Genomic DNA, 20,655 nt, shown 5'->3' with positions numbered 1-20,655 from the left:
ACTTAACTGGCCATGGCTGCTCGACGTACTTCGAAAAGTTGCAAGTGGAACAGGCGCTCAAGTATTTCAGCGGATTAGGACTATGCCATCAGTAATGCAAAGGGCAAAGACGAGTTGTACCGATCTCTTTGTCAAGCGTTCAGAGAGGAATGGCGAACGTCTATGAGCATGTGGCCCCAGCTTGTTCTTGTGTAACTTTGTCTCTGAATGCTTGATTAGTAGCGTCGCGCGCAAGAACAATGTTTTGCCGGTATTGCGTGCAATTGAGAAAGCGCAAGCCTTCTCGTCTCTCTCTCTCTCGTCTCTCTCTCTCTCTCTCCTTTGTCGTTTTTCTCGACGACGGCGTACGGGTAATTACCTTTTTTTCGTGTTCGGTGAATAAATATGTAATGAAGAAGAATGCTAAAACCATATGACGCTATGCCTGTGTTCTCGCAAGCCATTCCACTTCCTTTTGCAAACAATTTTGTTTTTCTATGCTAAGTTGTGGCTGATCCTTGAACGTAGGTACTGCTTCTGTCAAAAGTTCAGCAGTCGCTGCTCAAGAGGCCAGAACTGGCCTGGGCGCGGTGCTTCTGTGGCATTCCTGGCCATCCGAATCTCCAGAAAGCAAGTAGCAAGTAGCCCCATTCCCGCCCTCTTTCTTTCACTTTTATTCTCTCAGTCTTTCGAGCAGGATAAGTTACGTAGTTGCTTCAGTACGCAGACCGATAAGAGCTCCTGCCAGTTTGGAGGATTTGCTGCATAACTCTTGACAAATACTGCTAGTGCTAAAGAAACAACAGGAGTCCCAAAATAACAATCCGCAGTGGATTCACAAGCCGTATGCTGTGTGAGCTCATCACGCAGTGGACATCCATGACCACGCGTCAGCGCATAGGGCCAATAATACAGGGGGGTGAGTGTTGCATGCTGTTGGAATGCACTGCCGTTCATCGTGGATCAATTTTACGGTATAGTCGTTCACGCAAGCGTATTTCAGCCATGAAGGAATAGTAGAAAGTGTCGTTCTGTTGCATATGAGTGACAGCAATAAAGAAATAAGAATAAAACAAACGAGATTCAAGCTGATGAAAATCTAGTTAAGTTATTCAATACATCCACACAAGCTTTCATTTTTACATGTTTTTAACAGCATTCCGGGTAGTAAAACACTGAAATTTTTGTCAAAGTTCAGGTTGGTTGACCAGGATGCTTGGCAACTCTGGAATCCTACTATATGCTTTGTTTCGAAGCGAATATAACATAGATGTCGTTATTGGCCTAAGGCACTCTATGCATGCAAACCTTTTCCCAGTCTTGGCGATATTGAGGTCATTTAGTGAGCTACATCGGCTGTTTTACTTTGTGACAGGAATGTGGATAATCAAGTTCCCCCTTGTCCAGCTTCCAAACTTACTTTTCTTCGGAAGCCTTCTTTTTGTGAATTATCTGCTCTATCACAGTAAGCAGAAAGCAATCGAGAAAGCACGCTTGACTCAGAAGTAAACTTGATGAACGCATGTCGCTTTACCTGGATGTCTGGAAATTGGTTGCGTTAGATAATCCCCAATTATGCAATAATCCCTAATTAGGCGACGAAAACATACAGGAAACCAGAGAGGAAACAGATAAATGCCGCTGCATCGGAGAGAGGTGTGGAAAGTTGCAAAGCCCATTCAAGCAAACCTTGCCCTAGTATCAGGATAGCACTGATGTGTCCACTGCTCGAGCAGAAGTGAGAAAGAAGCGAGTGCCAATGTTGTATCACCTGTTGTGTACCACAATGTTTGCGGCCATCGGAGCAAAGGCCGCGATACGCCTGTTTACGCCTGTTTACGATTCATTTACGCATGACCTTTGTTTCAGCTCTTGGCCGCGCGAATCCGTGTGTGCGACGCTGTTTCTGTGTGAAATTGCCGGTACAGTTCAGCGTCGCACGGCAAACAGAGGACAGACCGAGCCAAGTGTTTGTTGTCCATTTGTGTGTATGTGTGTGTGTGTGCTATTCATCGTGTGTGTTCGTGGGGAAATAAATATTTTTACGAGGTGATAAAAAAGAAAACGGTGTTCTCAGTGTGTCTCACTTCTTTGGCAGCGATTCGCAAACTCATTCCCAAATGCATGCCACCAGCAAGGAACATGCATGTTCGTGAGAACTATTCGCAACTCTCACAGACGGCGGCACAGCGACGCGGTTTGTTAGTCAACCAGCGACGTGATGATCGACTTCTGCGAAAGGACTGTCTGATGCATTCTCAGGCACCATAAGAAGTACAAACAAGTGGCCTGTCATTACGTACGTACCTTTGCATAATGGAAGAAATGTGGGATGCTCCGAGAAAATAGACATTGGTTCGGCACTAAATCATTAAAAAAAAAAAGTTGTCTAAGGTTAAGTGAGACACACAAAAAAAATTAATTGTGGCGTTTTACGAGCCAAAATCACAATATGATCACGAGGCACGCCGTAGTGGCGCAGTCCGGATTAATTTGGCCACTAGGTTCATTAACGTGCGCCCAATGCAAGGGTGTTTTTTTGCATTTGGCCCCCATATAAATGTGCCCGCTGCGGGAAAGCCGTCATGTAAATAGATGCATCCAAACAGGTCCGCGTTCAAAATGTCCGACGCATCATTCCGAGTCTCAAACGTCCAAGACAATTTTCGCAAGGGTGCCATCATCTAGGCGCAGTGGCGCTATCTATCATCGTTGTAGTGGAAAAAAAAACGCGGAAGTGCTGGAACAAGGAAATGAAGCAAGCCTATATAGGAGAGAGCGAGCAGGCGCCTAGGGATCACAGAGAAGCCAAAACTTGGCATTACACGAGGAAGTACTGCCTAGATGGAACAACTACTGGGAAAAAGAAAGGGTGGCGAGTTAACCAGTGCAAGAAAAAAAATGTTCAAGTGAACGTTGCGTGCACAGCAGTCGCAAAAGAGATAAAGGCGCGCCAAAAAGATTTCGGAGCGATGTTAAGGGCATTAGGAGCACCAACTAAATATTCGCACATGTTTTTTTTGTTTTTTTTTACGTAATGAACAAGAGGCTAACATCTTCGAAGGAGACTATGCACTGCGGTACATGAACGATGTTATTAGTGATAACTTCGGCATGAGACAAAGCGTAGTCTAGGCTCAACCAGATCCAGCGACAGAGAAGCCTGATCGAGAGCTCAAAATTTAACGTACGAACTTTAACTGGAAAATATCAGAAGGAAATGTCCCTAATAACATGGCCACATGGTCGAGATGAAACTCCAATACAGGTAATCAAACATCTTCAAAGAGCAAGGCACAGCTGACCAGTGTCATAGAGCAAGTGGTGAAAACAAAGGAAATTTCAGTTGGGTGACGTGAAAACAGGACGAACCTTATCTCTAAAATAAAAGGTGATAAATAAAATAAAAGGTGGCAGATAGCACAATTCTAGTCGTTGAGCTAGTCTACTCGCAGATGCGGATATGCACGAGAAATCGAAATGCGACTAATTAACAAACATTCACTGATTAAGTTTTAACGAATTACATTACGGCAAACATTGTAGTTTACGTATGGTATCAAGATAGTTCGTAAGGCAGACTGACTTGGAACGAATTCCCAGGATCACACCAGTCTCGAGGTATTAATTCCCTAACTTTGTGAAGAAATGCATTGGCGGTCCAGTTACTTTTGTGCTTTAATGTATAAAACGGCGTTTTGTAAAAAGAAGAAGAAGAAAAAAAAAACAGAGGTAAGTGGAACGACAGTGAATCTTTATCGCAAGTTTGACGACGTATATATCGAAAATGATACCTTCCACCGCTTGCACAAGACGAAAAGAAAAAGTTGCGGAAATTTTTTTTTCTGCCTGCACCTGCACGCGACGACAGCGCCACCGCACCTTACAACTTCGAGTCATCGGTAGCGCGTATGCGATGACGTCATGCGTGTGAGTGACAGCTGCATAGTGCACTTTCCACAGAGTGCTCTGCGCTTCCGATAAGATTACGGTCGGTAGACATGTTGTTTCTTGTGGCGCCTGGAAGGGGGAGCGAAAATGGGGGCCTACGAAGGAGCTATGTCGGGTGACCAAAGCACACAGCTTATGGAAGTGAATTTCACCGCATGCATTAGACAACATAAAAAAGAAAGTGACACAAGCACAATAAGATAAGCAAGCAGTCTTACGCATACTATTAGATCTAAAAACGCATTTAATTCTATAAACATAAAGATAATAACAGAATATTTAACTCAAAACAAATGTCCAAAAAATTGAAAAGAATTATTAGAAAGTAAAGATAGATACATCACATATAAAAATGGGGAAGTAGATTTAGAACAATAATAATTAAAGGTAAATCTAAAAGAAAACTTCGGGAAGTAACAAATAAAACTCTACAAATAATAGATAATTGGGGAGAAGCAAAGAATATACATTTCAATTCTGCCAAGTCGCCATGCATGATCTTTAAAGGAAGGTACAAAAAAAGCCCCCAATCCTAAATATTGGAGGTGATAGAATTCAACTAGTACATAAATTAAGAATTCTAGGGATATTTTTTTATTATAAGCTTATGTTTACTCGACATTGTGGTAACAATGCAAACTCGTTTGGTCATTATTTAGAAAATTGTATAAGAACTAGAAAGTACCAAGACCAACTAAAAATGAAATTCGGACATATGTACAGTAGAAAAAAAAAAACTGAACTCATAAATGGCAAAGAGGTACTTTGTATTTTGGAGGAGATGGTAGATTATGTAAATAAAAATATTTGGTAAGAAAATTACAAAATTCAATACATTTAAAGCAAAAGAAAACAGAGAAAGACAAATAAAATCCAGTTTGACTCTGTCTTGCATAGGTAAAAGGGAAAATATCAGCATATGTCAATGAAGGACAATGCATTGAGAAAATCAAACAGCCGATAATCATTTCGGCTCATTACATCTATTTCACTTCTGACAATAGCCGAAAATATACAGTGCTCATCATGAAATATTGAAATATAATTCTTGTTGTGAAAAACTCACAAGTAATACATAAATAATCTCTCCAATCCGCTTTCTTATCAGTCAGTACAAAACACTAGATAAATATCTACACAACGGTATGATGGCCACGGCTACCACCGAAGTAAGAACAGTATTACCGTCTCTGAATTCTTTGACAGATTCGGTATGACGGCTACGGCTATCACCGAAGTCGAAGTAATATCCATATGATTATCATACATCTATCTTCGGTAAGACGGCTGGACCATCGCCGTAGAAAATTAAAATCAACCACATTGCCTATTCCATTCGATATCCAAACCTGGAGAGAAAGAGAACAAAGAAGAAAAAAACGATATTCCCAAATTTGAAAGCGCAGGGACATCCTCAAACTGGAATTAAAAATACATAACACAATCTGAAGAAAAAATAAGCAATCATTCTTCTCCAATCAGTGTACTTCTATATAAAATAAAACGGATATTTGTATCATGAGTGATAGACAGACGGACAGACATACTTATTCGACATCATGATTACATAATGTCAGAAACATGGGCAAAAGGCCAAAAGAGCGCGGCTTGACAAAGACCCATGTTCCCTCTAAATACAGGATATACATGACGGCGCACGTCAAGTAAAACTTTCACTCCCACTGTCACTCAGACACATTACTGTATACATTTAGACGCGAGTGGCGATGCAAGACTTAGGATGTTGTACAAAGACAGCCGCCTATGGAGAGAGACGACGCCACGAGAAAACGTATTTGTGTTGAATAAAGAAAGCTCTACGAGTTCTATGCCCCAGTGCGTTTGTTCTTGCAACGACATGTTACAGATTTACATAAAGAATTAAAAAAAACAATTGGGGCTGCTAAAATGCGTTTCTAACATACTTTCGCACTTCGTAGTCGGCAACGAAATCTCTCACGCTCTGTCAGCACCTGTGTACTTTGCGGACGCTGAATAGACTGAAAAACAAACACACAACAAAGGTGTAAATCGTTCTCGATGTTCATTCCTTCCAGGCGAGAGCTGTTACGCAGTGACACGTGTCCAGTAAGATCCACGCACGGCCATGGTTTTTCGATCTCTGCAGTGGACTCATGTTGGGTAGGTTAATTATGGCCTTCGTAATAAATTACGCATATATGCAAGCGCTACGCATCATTATAAATACTTTACGAACGGCGCAGAATTTAGCCCGCGGCCCTTGGAGAAATATAAGATGACACCGAAATCAAATTTCGTGAGAATGGGGAGAGATTTGTGGCAAATTAGAACGCGCAGTTAAACGTGCGCGTTTCAATCACAGCCTTTCAAAAAGGTTGCAGTGACGTTTCACTTCGCGAACGCGGGTGACGCACAAGCGTATGGGTGCTATAGCGCACGCGAAGCTATGGGCCCTCGGTGTGCCTAGACGCCTACACTACCCGGATCGCAGATCGTATTCAAGACGGGGCTCAGCGGCCTCGCCATACACAGCAGTCGTCGGAGTAGAACGCCCCCTCCTAAACGTTCGCTTACTATCTAAATTACCTAGAATGACACACACCGTGGTTGCCCAATGGCTATGGTGTTGGGCTGCTGAGCACAAGGTCGCGGGATCGAATCCATCCATCTATCCATCCAAACTGGCGATCCCAGCACACTCCGATATGAGTTCGTGCGTTTCATGTGGTCTCGCTGCGATACCGAGGGTAACAGTCGCCGCGCTGTCGGCCTGTACAGTCTGGGACTTATACGACAACAGCCGCAAGCGATTCTGATGTCAGCTGCTGCAAACAGTAAACATTCGCTAAAAAGCTAAAATGACGGACGCAGAATAAGAGGTTGCCAAAACGCTGGTAAAAAAATACCACCAAAGGAAGACGACAGCGTAACCACGACTGTTGATGCGCGGGCTATGCTAACAATAAGACATCATCTTCCTAGAACATGGTTGCTTATGAATTTCAGTGAAACGTACGCACGTGACGTCACGAACTAAAGCACACAGTTCCGTGATGCAGTCCATGTGTCATATAGGAAAAAGAAGAGGAAAAGCAGATTAGGCAAATGGATTCCAATTTTGTTTGAATTCCATTTACATTTGTTATCTTATTTTTAACTTCCCGGTTCTTGCCCAATCTTCCAGAGTGGTCACATGTTGGCCTTGATGACAGGCCCCTTTCATAACAGACACTCTTGGAATGCCGACATGAACTGTCGTCGCACCGAAAGTCGGTCAAGGCTTTGTTGACCTTTTTACGCGGTAGTGGCCAAAGACTATAGTGGTCCTATCCCGTCCCCCTTTTTTTTCACACCTTTCTTTTTGTCTCCGGTATTCTTCCCGTCTTTACTTCCCCTTTCCCTTCCCCTGGTGCAGCGCAGCAAACCGGAGGCTTTAACTCTAGTTAACCTCCTTGCTTTTCTCTCATTTGCATCTCTCTCTCTCTCTCTCTCTCTCTCTCTGTGTGTGTGCCACTAAATACTAGGCTCTCCACCTAAACCTACTTTATCCAGCTTACTAATCTGCACGTGCTGAGCGACAAGCAGGGAACTGAGATAGTTTTGAGCCAGAGCAGTGCTTGGTAATGGCGGCTGCGTATCCCATTGAGCTCAGACTGTCGTTCGTGAAACTTGTGTATCACAGCAGCAGCAGCAGCGTTTCGCGAAATTAAAAAAATTAGCTTACTTTGTCGAATTTCGCGAATATGCTTCAACGTCTGTATCATTCTAGACGTGTTTTTAGGTTAATCGCGGTACTGAATTTTCCCCACGCGCCGCGTACGGATACGCGTGCGTTTTCTGTATGGGCAAAGAAGAAGCAGAGGTGCGCTTCGTTCGAAATGGCGAAGAATATGCGTGAGTATCTTCGTCCAACTTCGAAACGTGTTCTTCGCCTTAGCCAGATTGCACTGTTGCATGTTGTTCCGTACTTTAATTCTAGTGCTGCTAGTTGAAGCGTTAATATATACATTTTTGGTTGCTTCACAAAATTTTCACAGTCCCCGATACTTGCATATTGCACTCGCAAAGTATCCGCAGTTAATAGAACAATGGAAAATGTCTTCGTTCACTGTCGTTTTTACGTGACACGCCGTTCCTAACACCGAAGGAAATACTTAACTAAAGCGGCAATAAACGACAGGTCAGAAAAGCAGCTGGAAATGCACTCAAAGGAAGTATGTATGCATAAGACAGAAACAATTGGTTCGTACTTCATTACATCACTCGTTCCTTCTCCTTGCTATCATCCACCGCCTGAGCCGCAGAATTTCCTACTAAAGTTGCTAGAGGGAACTCCGGCGCTGTGATCGTTCATCTACAATAATGATGGTTAGTACATATTTGTCAGGTTTTCATGCTTGTGGCTTCCAGATGTCCTTGCGGCTTTATTTACTGCGTTTAGTTTGCCTCTATCTGCCAGAATTTAGAAGTAATCTTATGTTTTTAGACGCAGAGGGCAATGAGAATCTGAGCACGTGCGTAATGATTGCGAATTTTTGCATTTATAGCTCAATATATCGTTGAAAATGATCTCGCAAAATCACGAAGCCGTTTGAAGCTAGAAAAACGAGGTGTAGGGCAAATTTATGTACTAAATTTAGCCATCATTCCCGTGCAGGAGTCCTGTTCTAGGCTTTGTCAAAATCTGCCATATTGACGAATTCGCCATCTTGTCAGCTCTGATTGGCCGAGAAGGCTACTACCGCCTCTCTGATTGTCTCAGAATGCCGCCATTTTGCCGCACTCAAATGCAGAATTTGACAATATGACAGAATTCTAGATCGTCCAGAATAACAGCACCCCTGGCGGAACCACCATATTTACGGCTTCTATAGACATTATAGCACCAGCGTTTCCTTAAAGTGTGCAAACTATATGGTCTTAGCCTTGTTCATGCAGCTTTCATGGCGTGAACCACGTCACCTTCGGAAGCGGGGATGAGGGGGTTTTCTTGAGACGGGAACGATAACTGATACACTATTCTTCGCTCCGATGGCAAACTGGGCGTCTTAATCGCCGACAGAACGCACGGAGGTGTCACGACATATAAAAAATTGAATTCTGTGGTTTTACGTGCCAACTCACGATCTTATTATGAGGCATGTCGTAGTAGGGTACTCCGGATTTTGACCCCCCGGCGTTTACATTAACGTGCACCTGAATCTAAGTACACGAGCGCCTTTGAATTTCGCCATCAAAATGCAGCCGCTGCGGCAAGCTATCGAACCCACCTCATCGTGCACAGCAGGAGCAGCCTCACGACAGCTGCTAAACCGCGGCGGCGGGTCACAACATATGCTGTTCAGTAAGCCGGGGTGCAACAGAGGCCGAGACGATGCTTAAGATGGATGAATGCGGTACTCTCATGGCATCCGAGTCCAGTTATCCCCATAATGAACATTCCAGCAATGCCAGTTGCAAGACCAAAGGAAAGGCTGCCACAAGCGACACTTTAGAATATAACTGCGTGCTGCAATGCGCCCTGCCGAGCTCTGCCAGACTAACTACAAGAAAATTTCACGTTTACATAACAGCCGGTCAGAGCGCGTTCAAAAGTGATCAAGCGAAGGATGTCTAAGGCTGCAGCCAGTGCTTCGACAAGAAGACTTAATTCTGCCATCGGGGCCGAAACGCTGGGCGCCGCCTGACACATTATTCCTCTTTCGGCCACGGTCGATTACTTCGAGTCTCCTGCGAGCTTCTGTCTTTGTGCGGAGCCAATCAGGCAGCGTGCAGAACACTGCCGGTCCGTCTACGTTTCAGGCATTTCGACAGACTTACGCACTGACCGCACGCGTATGCAGGCAACCTCCGCGCCGCGCGCGAATACGTGGACGTCGTGATGCAGCGCCTCCGCGACGACGTGCGGCTGCAAGAGATGGAGCCGAGCGAACTACGCAGCACGGGCGACGGCTCCGACTGGAAGCTCCACGACGGCACCGTCCGAGGCCTGGGCCGGGTCAGCCACGACGGCAGGCCGTGGCTGGTCGAGGTGCTGCCGCACAACGAAGGCGACGCCGACGCACCGACGCCGGAGGAGCGATTCGACGTGGCCGCCACGGTGTTGGTGCGCGACTGCGAGTTTGAAGCCTTGTACGACTACACGGGCGTCGCGCAGCAGGTCTCGGGCAAGGTCACCGGAAAAGTGGAGATCGTGCGCGTGTACATGCTCATTGGCCGTGAGTAAGCAAGGGAGCCCACGCTGTCTTACAAGCGCATAATCCGCGCAACACGTTATGTTGGTGTATAGTGGCGCACATATACCGTAGATACGGGTGATCCCAGCTGTCATGCATCGCGTTTTTTTTTTAAAAAAAGACGAGCCATTCGACACGATGAGAGCCAAGTGCATATTGTTCACAATCGAGTAGAGCAGACACCAGCAATTGATGTCATTAAATGTATTAATTATTTAGCACATATTTTAATTACTGCTGCCCGTTCACTTTTCCCGACTGATAAAGACAGCCAGCGAGAAATTATATATATAGTACCTGGCTGGTATATATATATATATATATATATATATATATATATATATATATATATATATATATATATATATATATATATATATATATATATATATGTGTGTGTGTGTGTGTGTGTGTGTGTGTGTGTGTGTGTGTCACGTGACTAACCGTCCGCCCGCATCAAAAAGCAGTGCCCTCAAACACGCCCCACAAGGCTGGAACTGCATGGAATGCAAACGCGTCACGGACCCGCCGTACATCTCCATGCTTGATCGCTCTTCAGATCGCACATCCAACCGGAAACGGCGCTGTTCGGCTTGAGTAACGGGCGCTTTGGTAAAAGTGGTCTTGTCCATGATGAATGCTGGGGTATTTTGTAAGTGCCCGCCTATATTGGACTGTCCATTTCGGCCACCACTGACTGGCCGGAGCTGAACCATCGAGAATGAAACTGGTTGTGGATGCCTGTTTTCTTGCCGGTACTCCACCCCACCCAATCAGTACTTCAGCAGCGGCCGAAATGGACATGTCCTCTTGGTGGACATTTACAGAATATCCCCCCCCCCTCCCTCCCTGGATCACGACAGTGAAAAATAAATAGTTTGAATGATGTGCTGGGACGCTGAAACAAAGGTGTTTCCACCCAGTCACGAAGTGCACCCCCTCCCCCCTCCCCCCTTTCACCGCCTCCCGTAGTGCTCGCCAAGGAGCTCCACCTAGATGCGTGGAGCGCAGCACCGGTCTGGTCTGGTGGCGGTTGAGGAATGTTCGCGTCATACATGTGACTAACGGTTCTGCACCTTATCAGCGAAAAAAAATGAACTGCCAAAGAATACCTGGCTGAAAACATACCAGCTTTAAGTTTCTTTCAATATCCTACGAATTCTTCATTGACAGCTTGGCATTCAGATCAGTAATTAAAGAAATAAGCCAACCGCAATTGATTATTAAACCGAATGACATCAAGAAAAAACTTATACTGGCGGCTACTCTGCGCGATTGTGAATACGCGCTTAGTTAGCCTCGCGTAGAATGTATTGTCCTTTTTTGAAAAATAACTGACGATTACGATACTCCCTAATGCCAAATCTGAGCGCAGCTGTCTACAGTGGAATATCGTTGATACAATATTCACGGGAGCCGGAAAATAAAACGCATCATCCGAAAATCGTATTAACTAACGTTAGCCTCAAAAAGCAAGAAAATAGGTGTACTCGGTGACGAACTCAACAGCAAAGTTGACTCGACAAACATAATAGCGCTAACACATGCAACCAAGGAACAAGGACGAGACACAAGCGCTTGTGTCTCGTCCTTGTTCCTTTGTGGCTGCATGTGTTAGCGCTGTTATATTTATATGTCAAATCAAGTATGCACCAACTCGCCCAGAAAGAAGTTTTCATCAACAGCAAAGGTTCGTACGGAGTTGAGTGATACTGCACCGCACAACACGTTATGCGCAGAAGCATCACTCGACGCCACACAAACCGCAGCCAACACACTTTTATTCAGCAACGTTGAAATAGCCCGTCAGTTTGCGCTGAACTCTCTTCTTTTCAATGTCCGCACAAAATTTATTCTGGAACTTAAAAAAAAAAAGCCGCAGTTTCCTCACTGAACAGATCAGGGGCGCACCGCCGCAGTGCCGTAGCAACGGTTTACCGCCGGTGGCCCGCCGCGTGCGTTTTTCCTTCAGTGTGTTTGGGGGCTTAACATGTTGTTCGCGGGTAATTGGAATGCTAACTAAGCTAATACACTGGCATATAAAGCTGTGAGATTTACAAATACCTGTCAGAGCCCACTACTGCTGTCGTATTATTTGATCCCGGGGGAAAACGCAATCGCAGTAACTGTACGAAATTACGTCGCTCGTGTGGAAGTTGGCCGGGAAAATAAATCTACTTGTATATAGCCTTTCATTTGCGTCTTCTTACGTAACAATATTATGCAGAATCGTATCAACGAGATTCTGCTGTACGTGTTTCCATTTCGCGATTAACCATGGCTGGCGCGGGCAATCTGTTTCGTTCGTGCGGCACGTTCGAAACGGAGCGATGTGTGGCGCGACTGTCGCGATCCGCCCGGGTTCGTGAACGAAGGAGGGCTCGAGGCACCCTCGTTAGGCAGACGCTACGCAGCGTGGTGGTGACGAACGATGACTGACCGCCGAGCAGCTGTGCTCGTCGGTGTTTATTGGGGGCGGTGACCAATGGTGCCTACCGAGCCTGGCGGGCCAATGAAGATTATACCCGAGGGGGTGTCACATGATTGTTACAGCGACTGTCTCGATAATCGGCAGATCGCGAGAGGCGGCGCGTGGACGCGATTCACAGCAGCAGCCGCAGACAGACCTCCGCTCATGCAGCACTTTGTTTCCGTCTGACGCGCGCTAATCTGGCGCAATCTCACAGACATCGTCGCCGCAAAGCGTTCCATGCGCGGCTCTACGCTTTTCTCGCGCTTTCGACATACCCTCCTCCTCTGCTTTTCTCCTCGCGCTCTATTCGCTATCGCCATCTTTCCTGTACCGCTGCGCTCCGCGTTCGCTTTCATCCGTCGCTGTGTTCGTTCGCTCGGCTACGAGGTACAACACCGACGCCGACGCTCGCCACAAGAACGGGAGCCTAAGAGCTGCGCTCAAAAACGTGGTGCATGATAGCTGGGACATCCTGTATGCACCCTTGTAAGAGTAGCACATTTTTTCGCAATGTTGACGAGATGTCACCCTTACAGGCGGGTTGGCGATTGCGGTCAAATTTTTTAATGCCATGTGTAATACCCTTGATTTCTTTGCCCCAAAAGAGCGGATGCTGTTGTTTTCAAAATGTATATATATTTGTTTGTGCAAGCACGCCACACAGCTGGTGCCTTTCTATCCTCCTCAGACCCAAAGCCCGCTCAAAAGTGTAATATTGAAGCCGGTTCTTATCACCGACTTGCACATCATGAATGTGAAAACACTATCTTTCGTTAAAGTATGCCGGTCCAGCATCACCAAGTAAATGGAGAAAGTAATTGGCTCCTTACAATTCTTGTCATAAAAACCTTTTTCCCTATGTACTGTGCATGGACACAGGTTAAGGAACCCCAGGTGGTCCAAATTATTTTGGAGTTCCCCACTATGGCATGCTTCATAATCATTTGTCATACCCCAGAATTCAATTTTTTAGCCATTTTACTGGCCAAAAGACAGATGAAAAGCTAACATTGCTTGGTACTTTGGCTTGCCAATACTGCATCCTCTATTTCACAGTAATCAAGAGCTACCTGATGGTTGCATTTTGTCATCGGTGACGACACAACGCCCTAGACCCGAGTTGGTGGGAATTTTCACAAAAGCTTGCAGCAGTGGTGCACCTAAACCACTTTGACATAGTTCTGCATGCTTCAGATTTTATACTGGGATTGGAGATTTTACGTAATTGCAGCTGAGCCAATCAATCAATCAATGAATCAGTCAATCAAAAGAACATTTATTTTCTCCACGAGAAATATGCGGGTGGAGGAAAAAAAAGCTTCAAATTGCAGCATAACTAGGCTATAGTCCCCAATAGAGTCCTGAAATGAATAAACGCAATGTGCCCAATAGGGTACTATGAGGGCAAAGAGGCTATAGTCCTCGCTACTGCCGCTGTGACCGCTGCTCAGATTCGGTTCGGTAGCCCGCTCTTGGACACAGTAATCCTCAGTGTCCTCCATGGCATCGACTCTGATGTCTCATTGCGCAAGCCAAGCATGCACACAGGTTGCAGTGATGCTCTCTTCAGTTGTCCATTCAGCATCTTACAGTTTCTTTCGAATTTCGGGCTGCCAAGTTGGGGCTGAGCCTTTTGCATGAATGCAGCCATTAACTGAATATATTCGGTAATATCTGTTAGTTGTGGCAATTCTGGAAGTCCCATCATTGGAAGAAAGAACTAGATTCGCTGTGTGGAACACAGTTGCCGCCCCGTAGAACCCCATGATGGACCCGCTTCATGAGGTCATGTTTCTTATAAAACTCCTTACCATAATAAACGAATGTTAAACCTGGAGGGTTCAGTCAGCGTCTAGATTAGTCTGTGTGGGATTATAGCTTTGTCCACATCCTTGGAGCAGGATATAGCGGCAGAGAAGTAACTACACCGCCACGGCTGCTCACTCCAGTGGCCCTTGTCACTTAGTTTCCTGTCCTCCACCACTGCCTCGCGCCACTTTTCCCCATCTGAAGGAGGTTGAAAAATGCCTGTACCAGTGCATAAGGCTTAGTCTATTTTGCAGTGGCCCCTCTCCTTTTTCTGCCCATCTTGATACAGTGTTAGAAGAATATGGGTGAGGAAACTGAAAATCTCGATTCTTAGTAAACTTTGGAGCCAACAAACAATGATGTAAAAAAAAGCATAGAGGAATAGGCTATCTTTCAAAAACAAATGTCATAACTAATTACATATGTGTGTTAAGCCTGCGATGAATATTTTATAATTTCCCTTATTTTCTGTTAACGGTACGAAGTTAAGCGTAAATTATTAGTAGCCCAAAAACCGAAAAAGGAAAAATTTTTGCACGAACTATAGGAAGTGCCTGTCAATTTAGGCAAACAGAATGTTTCAAGAAAGCTGCTCGCTTTACTAAAGGAATTTGGTGCGCTTGGCAGCGTATATTTCTTGCAGTGAGGACATAAGGTAGCTTTCTTGCTTCATTGCATAATTCTGCAGAGAACGAGCAAAAAAGCCAAAGAAAGCTACTCGCTTCAAGACACTTCAGTTTCTCTAAAATTTGCTTCCATGACATTGTTGGCTTATAGGAATTCACACGGTTGTTGCTACATACCTGGTATTTATAAAGATACACACAAACACACACAAAAAGAGAAAATAACTAACATCCAGAATACAGCTATAGTTCTTTTCTACGCTTTTCTCTCTTGGTGAACAGACCCCAAGGGGCCAGATGATGTGCCTGAGCTGAAGGTGTTCGACACGAAGGAGTTCATGGGCCTGACGCTTGCCAAGGTGAGCGTCGGCATACTTCACCAGAAGTTCATCACAGAAGCCACCGCTCAGGCTGTGCGCAGCTGCATTGAGCAAGCGATGACATCACGTGTGGCACCGCTGCTGGCCACCGTGCTCAAAGGCATCGCTTTCCCAGACTTCACCTAAGTGCAGCATTAACAAGATCAAATGTGGCCTCCAAAAGAGTGTCTAAGGATTTGTCTAAATTACTGGATAAAATGGCGCTTATTGGACAACAGTGCATCAAAGCTTTTGATCATGGGCATGGCCTCTGAGATCACAACATCGCGATCTCGGAGGCCACGTGATAGGAGTGTTTGTGTGCGCGTTTGTGTGTGATAGGAGTGTTCTGTGTGCAAAGTACTTTGGTAACACAACCGCTCTTGCCTACCTTCCCTACCAGAAATAAATTGGAGTGAGTGCCCACATTAAGGCTCGTACACACCTAGACAGTGTGTGCTGCCCTGCCTGTATAGTAATGTTCAATATGAGCTGCATTCCTGTGCCCACGTTTGAAGAAGTTCCAAGACTGCACAGGCACCGATATATGAAAAGTTGGCAAACTAAACAGTGTTTCCTTTGCATGGTATTTAATATACCACTTTTTTGTATACCGGCATTGCCGAGCAGTCTAGGAGCCATTTCGGCTGTGGGCGGTACTTCGCAGAGACTTCATCTTGTCTGACAGTCCAGGGGGCACTTAAAAGTGGTAAGCAATGACCACACCTTGAGTTGGCTGGCAATTTTAAAGGATTCTTGAGGTCGCCTAGCAAGATTGAGTCGACTCCAGGAATTCAACATTACCATGGCTTATAAGTCCGGACGGAAGCATTCTGATGCCGAATGCCAGTCGCGCACCCCTATTCCTCCACCACCGCAAGGTAAACTGGGCGACAATGCCTTCCTAGGAACAATAACCGCAGACGACTTCACCGAACAGCAACGAGCAGACCCAGAGTTAGAAAGCCTTGTGGAGTACTTTGAAGGCAAGACCGTTGTTGTCACTGGGTCTTTTGGCGTGGACTGTCTTATTTTTCCATGCGCAACCATGTCTTCATAAAGAACATTTCACCCATCCATGTCAGCTACCTTCTCGTTGTGCCTTCAGCTCCGCGGCCTGAGGTTCTCCATGCCCTTCATGAACATCCAATTGCTGGGCACCTTAGATTTTCCTGTGCATTTGGTAGGATTCAGGCGAAGTATTACTGGCCACACCTTGCCATCGACGTCGTCTGTTACGTCAAGACATGCCGAGACTGTCAGTGATGCAAGACACGGCCAACAAGGCCAGCGGGATTGCTCCAACCAATCGAGCCTCCTTTCCGACCATTCCAGAAGATCGGAATGGACTTGCTTGGACCTTCTTCGACGCCAACATCCAGAAATAAGAGGATTGTCGGGGCAACGGACTACCTTACCCACTTAGCTGAAACAAAAGCTCTGCCAGAAGTGCAGCCGAAGTGGCGAAATTATTCGTCCAGAACATCCTGTAGTGACATGATGCCACAGAAGTCCTCATCACTGACAGACGAACAGTCTTTACAGCAGAGCTCACCCAAGAAATGCTGCAATACAGCCAGACAAGTCACAGGAGGTCAACTACCTAGCACAAGTAGACTAATGGTCTTATGTACGAAGCGGCTGAACAAGACTCTCGCCTACGTATTAGCAAGGTATGTATGTTGACATTGAGCACAAGGCGTAGAATGCCGTCCTTCCGTACATAACCTTCGCTTACAACACAACAGTGCAAGAAACAATGCAGACCACACCGTTCAAGCTGGTTTACGGGAGGAACCCAATGACGACTCTCTATGCCACGCTGCAGTGCATCACGACAAAGAAAATCTCAACAGCTCGCTTGCCTGTACATCAAGAACCAGCAGAGGGCCAGCAGCTGGCATTACAATCTTCAACAACACTACCTGGAGCACCAGCCTGGCGACCATGCTTGGGTTTGCACTACAATAAGCCCATGAGGACTTAGCAAGAAACTTTTGTGATGCTATTTCGGACCCTACAAGATTATCCGATGTGTTGGCTCACTGGACTATGAAGTTGTGCCAGATGGTATTTCACAATCACAGAGGCGCCACTAACAGCCTGAAATAGTTCATGTTGTGCACCTTAAGCCCTTACCAATTTGTTAGCCCTACCAGCGCTAACAAACTCTGGGACTTTGTTTTTGTTTTTTATTTTCTTTACTCCATGTGCTTCAGTTTCTTGCTCTCGTGTTTGTAGCATTTAGACAATGCTCAATAAAGAATTAGACAATGCCCAATAAAGAATTAGTCATGTGATCCACATTTGTTGCTACTGCGTTCTGCACTGTCACTACAGCGTGACAGTATCATGAATTTTGTTACTGCTGATGCTTAAGTATCACAGCTTCTTCTTTGCTTTCCACTCCAGCTGTTCGTTGAAATGAGCTGGTACTATCAAATGAGCACTGGTACTAGCAAATCATGAAAAAGGACTGTGTGTTTTCTCGCCTAATCACTTATGACTGTCTGTTGTGACAGTTCATACCATGCAGCGTGGTCTTGGAAAGCATTTTGAAATATAAATGATGGGACTTGTTATTTTTGCTAAGACTTGAAGGGCACTGATATTAGCAGATCCTGTTTAGCTGTAAAACTGCTTATGTGTGGCTTTTTCTTTTTTTAATTCACACTTCTGCCAGGCACCCTAAGCAGCAGATTAAGTGCCTCAAACACTACTTTCAAAAGCACTTGCATAATATCCTTACTGTTTTCATTTAGAGAGGCCAATTTGTCATCTCTGCCTTTGTTGCTCAGGACTATATTAGAAAAAAAAGAAAGGCAAACAAGTTCATCACGCGCATTTAAAAGACATTTTCAGAAATGAATGCTTTGTTATTGCTCATGCTTTCTGTATGAAGCTAACGATAAACTATTGTCGCGAAAAGAGTATAGCGCGGGCCTCTTTGCTTGCTTTCCGGGAATTTTGTGGGCTCCGCAACACGGGGGGAGCCCTTTGTATCCCAAATAATCGCGGCGGCGCCGGGCATGTACTGCCACCCGGCCGCCGCGCCTGACGTCACACGTGCACCTGACGCGTCTTCGTCCCACGCTCGGCTGTCAAAAGCTGATTAGTTATGGTCGGAGTGCTTTTGTGTACGGAGTGTTGACGCGACCATTTCTTGACCCTCTGAACTCTGACGCTCATTGGATGATGTCGGCTTGCCTGATTGGTCGGAGTAACGAAGTAGCCCATTGGTGGAGAAAAGTGTCTCTTGGATGCGGTGTAAACTTATTTAAGGGATAGTTCGAGTAGTTTTTAGGGTGAGCAAGTAGACAGCAGCGGACGGCGCACCTTCACCACGGGGGACCAGGCCGGTCAGGCAGGCCGACGACGACAGGTATGGCATCGTTTTGTTTGTAGATATTTTGTACAGTTTAAACTTAATAAGGTAAATACCAAGTGAATAAATCTAGTTGTTCAAATGCTACTCTCGTCGTCGTACCTGCGGATTTGGACTTTCCCCTGCCAGAGCTCATCCCCATTCTTCTTCCGTCTCCCTGGTGAGTTGATGCGTCTGATATCTCACGGCTGCGTCACTTCGCTACACTATCATGAGAATACAGTGAAAGTGAACAGATGTAAAAGAAGAGTTCGTGTTCAATCACTCGAAATAACTACAGATCCAAATAATGAAACAAGTGCTGCCAATCAGTTTTATTAAACATTATGAAGCCATATATATTGAAGCCATGTTATAGGCTGCACAAAAAATGTGTTATGAAGGTAACTGGGAAAATGTATAAAGTTCAACATCGTTCACTATATAAAAGAGGTTCTGCCACATTCACTTGTCAATATCATTTCACCAGGTAGTAGTACAGGTGTTTGAAACTTAACCAGTTGTATTAGTATATCTATGTGAGCACACATAAAATGTTTCAGTGGCACCAGACCTTGTGAGAATTCAGATTGAGCTTTCCTCTGCAGGATGAATGGAAACAGATAGCGACAACAGAGGGCAGCACATTTCCATATTTTGTTCAGCACAGATCTGCTGATTATGTCCACGGCGTATGTCTGCTGCTTTCTCATACGGTGCATGTCCGAAACTCAGTGATAACTTCTCACAGAATCTGGCACCAGGAGCATTTCAATGACAGTCATTCATGGGGCATCTCACCAGGAGAGCCCAATAAATATCTCTGCAGACGAAGCAAACTTGTTTGCTCAGCAAACAAGTGGTTATACCTGACAAACATTGAGTACACTGAAACGAACATACACACACAAAAAGAAACTGCAATACAATGGTTGCATATGTATAAAGATCTGGTTGCGTACATACACCAAAATTTAACACACAGCACTGAGGTCAGACAACTTGTAAGCAATTACAAATGCATCACCCAAAACGACAGACAAGAACAAATACATACAGTTGTTGTGTGGCTACACAATACACAAAGAATTCTATTCGCTAACAAGTTTGGTTTAGCAAGGTGCTTCACTCGTGATACCTCCAGATGGATGCCAATTTTTTTTTTGGTGATGCTTCCTTCACCTTGGGAAAACTGGAGATGGAAACTCAAGACGGTGAGCAAATGAGAACAAGGTGAAAGCCAGAGCTCTGGCTTTTCACTTTGTTCTCGTTTTGCTCATTCCTTCAACTAGCAAACTTCTGCATAACTCGGGTGCCTAACACACCTCACTGTCTGAGTGTTCATTATCTGGCTTAATAAATGTATTCTTCTATGGCTCTTTCTTATTATTTGATAAATTGCACTGCTGAGTGAGCATATCACTGTAACTTAATGGAAAATGAATAGGTACTGGTCTCCTTACCTTAATTACTTGTAAACCATAAAGTTGTGTGTGCATTAATATTTATAGATGACAGAGTTCTGAAAGCCTGCTTAAAATGAGTTACCGCAAAGCCACTGGCTGCTAAGCACACAACCACCTGATGAACCACAATTAATACCCTACTCCTATACCCGCTGCACTATGCTGAGTGTTAAATATATTTCGGGTGGCCCAAGAAAGATTATGCTTTTACTAAAACTGCTGAAGTCTCACGATAGCAACTGTTGCTGCCAATTGTTTTACCCCTTACTTTAGTCAGAATGAAAGCAATTCACCAAATTTGTAACAAAAGTGAAGCAGAAACAAAAGGAAGAAGATAGGACATCGGAAAGAAAAAGTAAAATGAGTCATCAGTGATAATTATGACCTATTAGGATGATACAAAATTGGGT

At 44.9% G+C, this 20,655-nt stretch overlaps 1 protein-coding gene across 1 annotated transcript; it reads left to right on the top strand.

The window, feature by feature from the left end:
• The first annotated feature begins 7,716 nt into the window (after positions 1 to 7,716).
• On the top strand, positions 7,717 to 17,719 carry LOC135898096 (uncharacterized). Its single transcript, XM_065426836.1, has 3 exons — positions 7,717 to 7,806; positions 9,756 to 10,130; positions 15,339 to 17,719. The coding sequence occupies exons 1-3, from the start codon at positions 7,791 to 7,793 to the stop codon at positions 15,560 to 15,562; spliced, it is 615 nt and encodes a 204-aa protein (XP_065282908.1). The 5' UTR covers positions 7,717 to 7,790; the 3' UTR covers positions 15,563 to 17,719.
• The last annotated feature ends 2,936 nt before the right edge of the window (positions 17,720 to 20,655 follow it).

This window comes from Dermacentor albipictus, chromosome 3 (assembly GCF_038994185.2).
Source record: "Dermacentor albipictus isolate Rhodes 1998 colony chromosome 3, USDA_Dalb.pri_finalv2, whole genome shotgun sequence".
Lineage (NCBI taxonomy): Eukaryota > Metazoa > Arthropoda > Arachnida > Ixodida > Ixodidae > Dermacentor > Dermacentor albipictus.
This window is presented reverse-complemented; position numbering and strand designations above follow the sequence as displayed.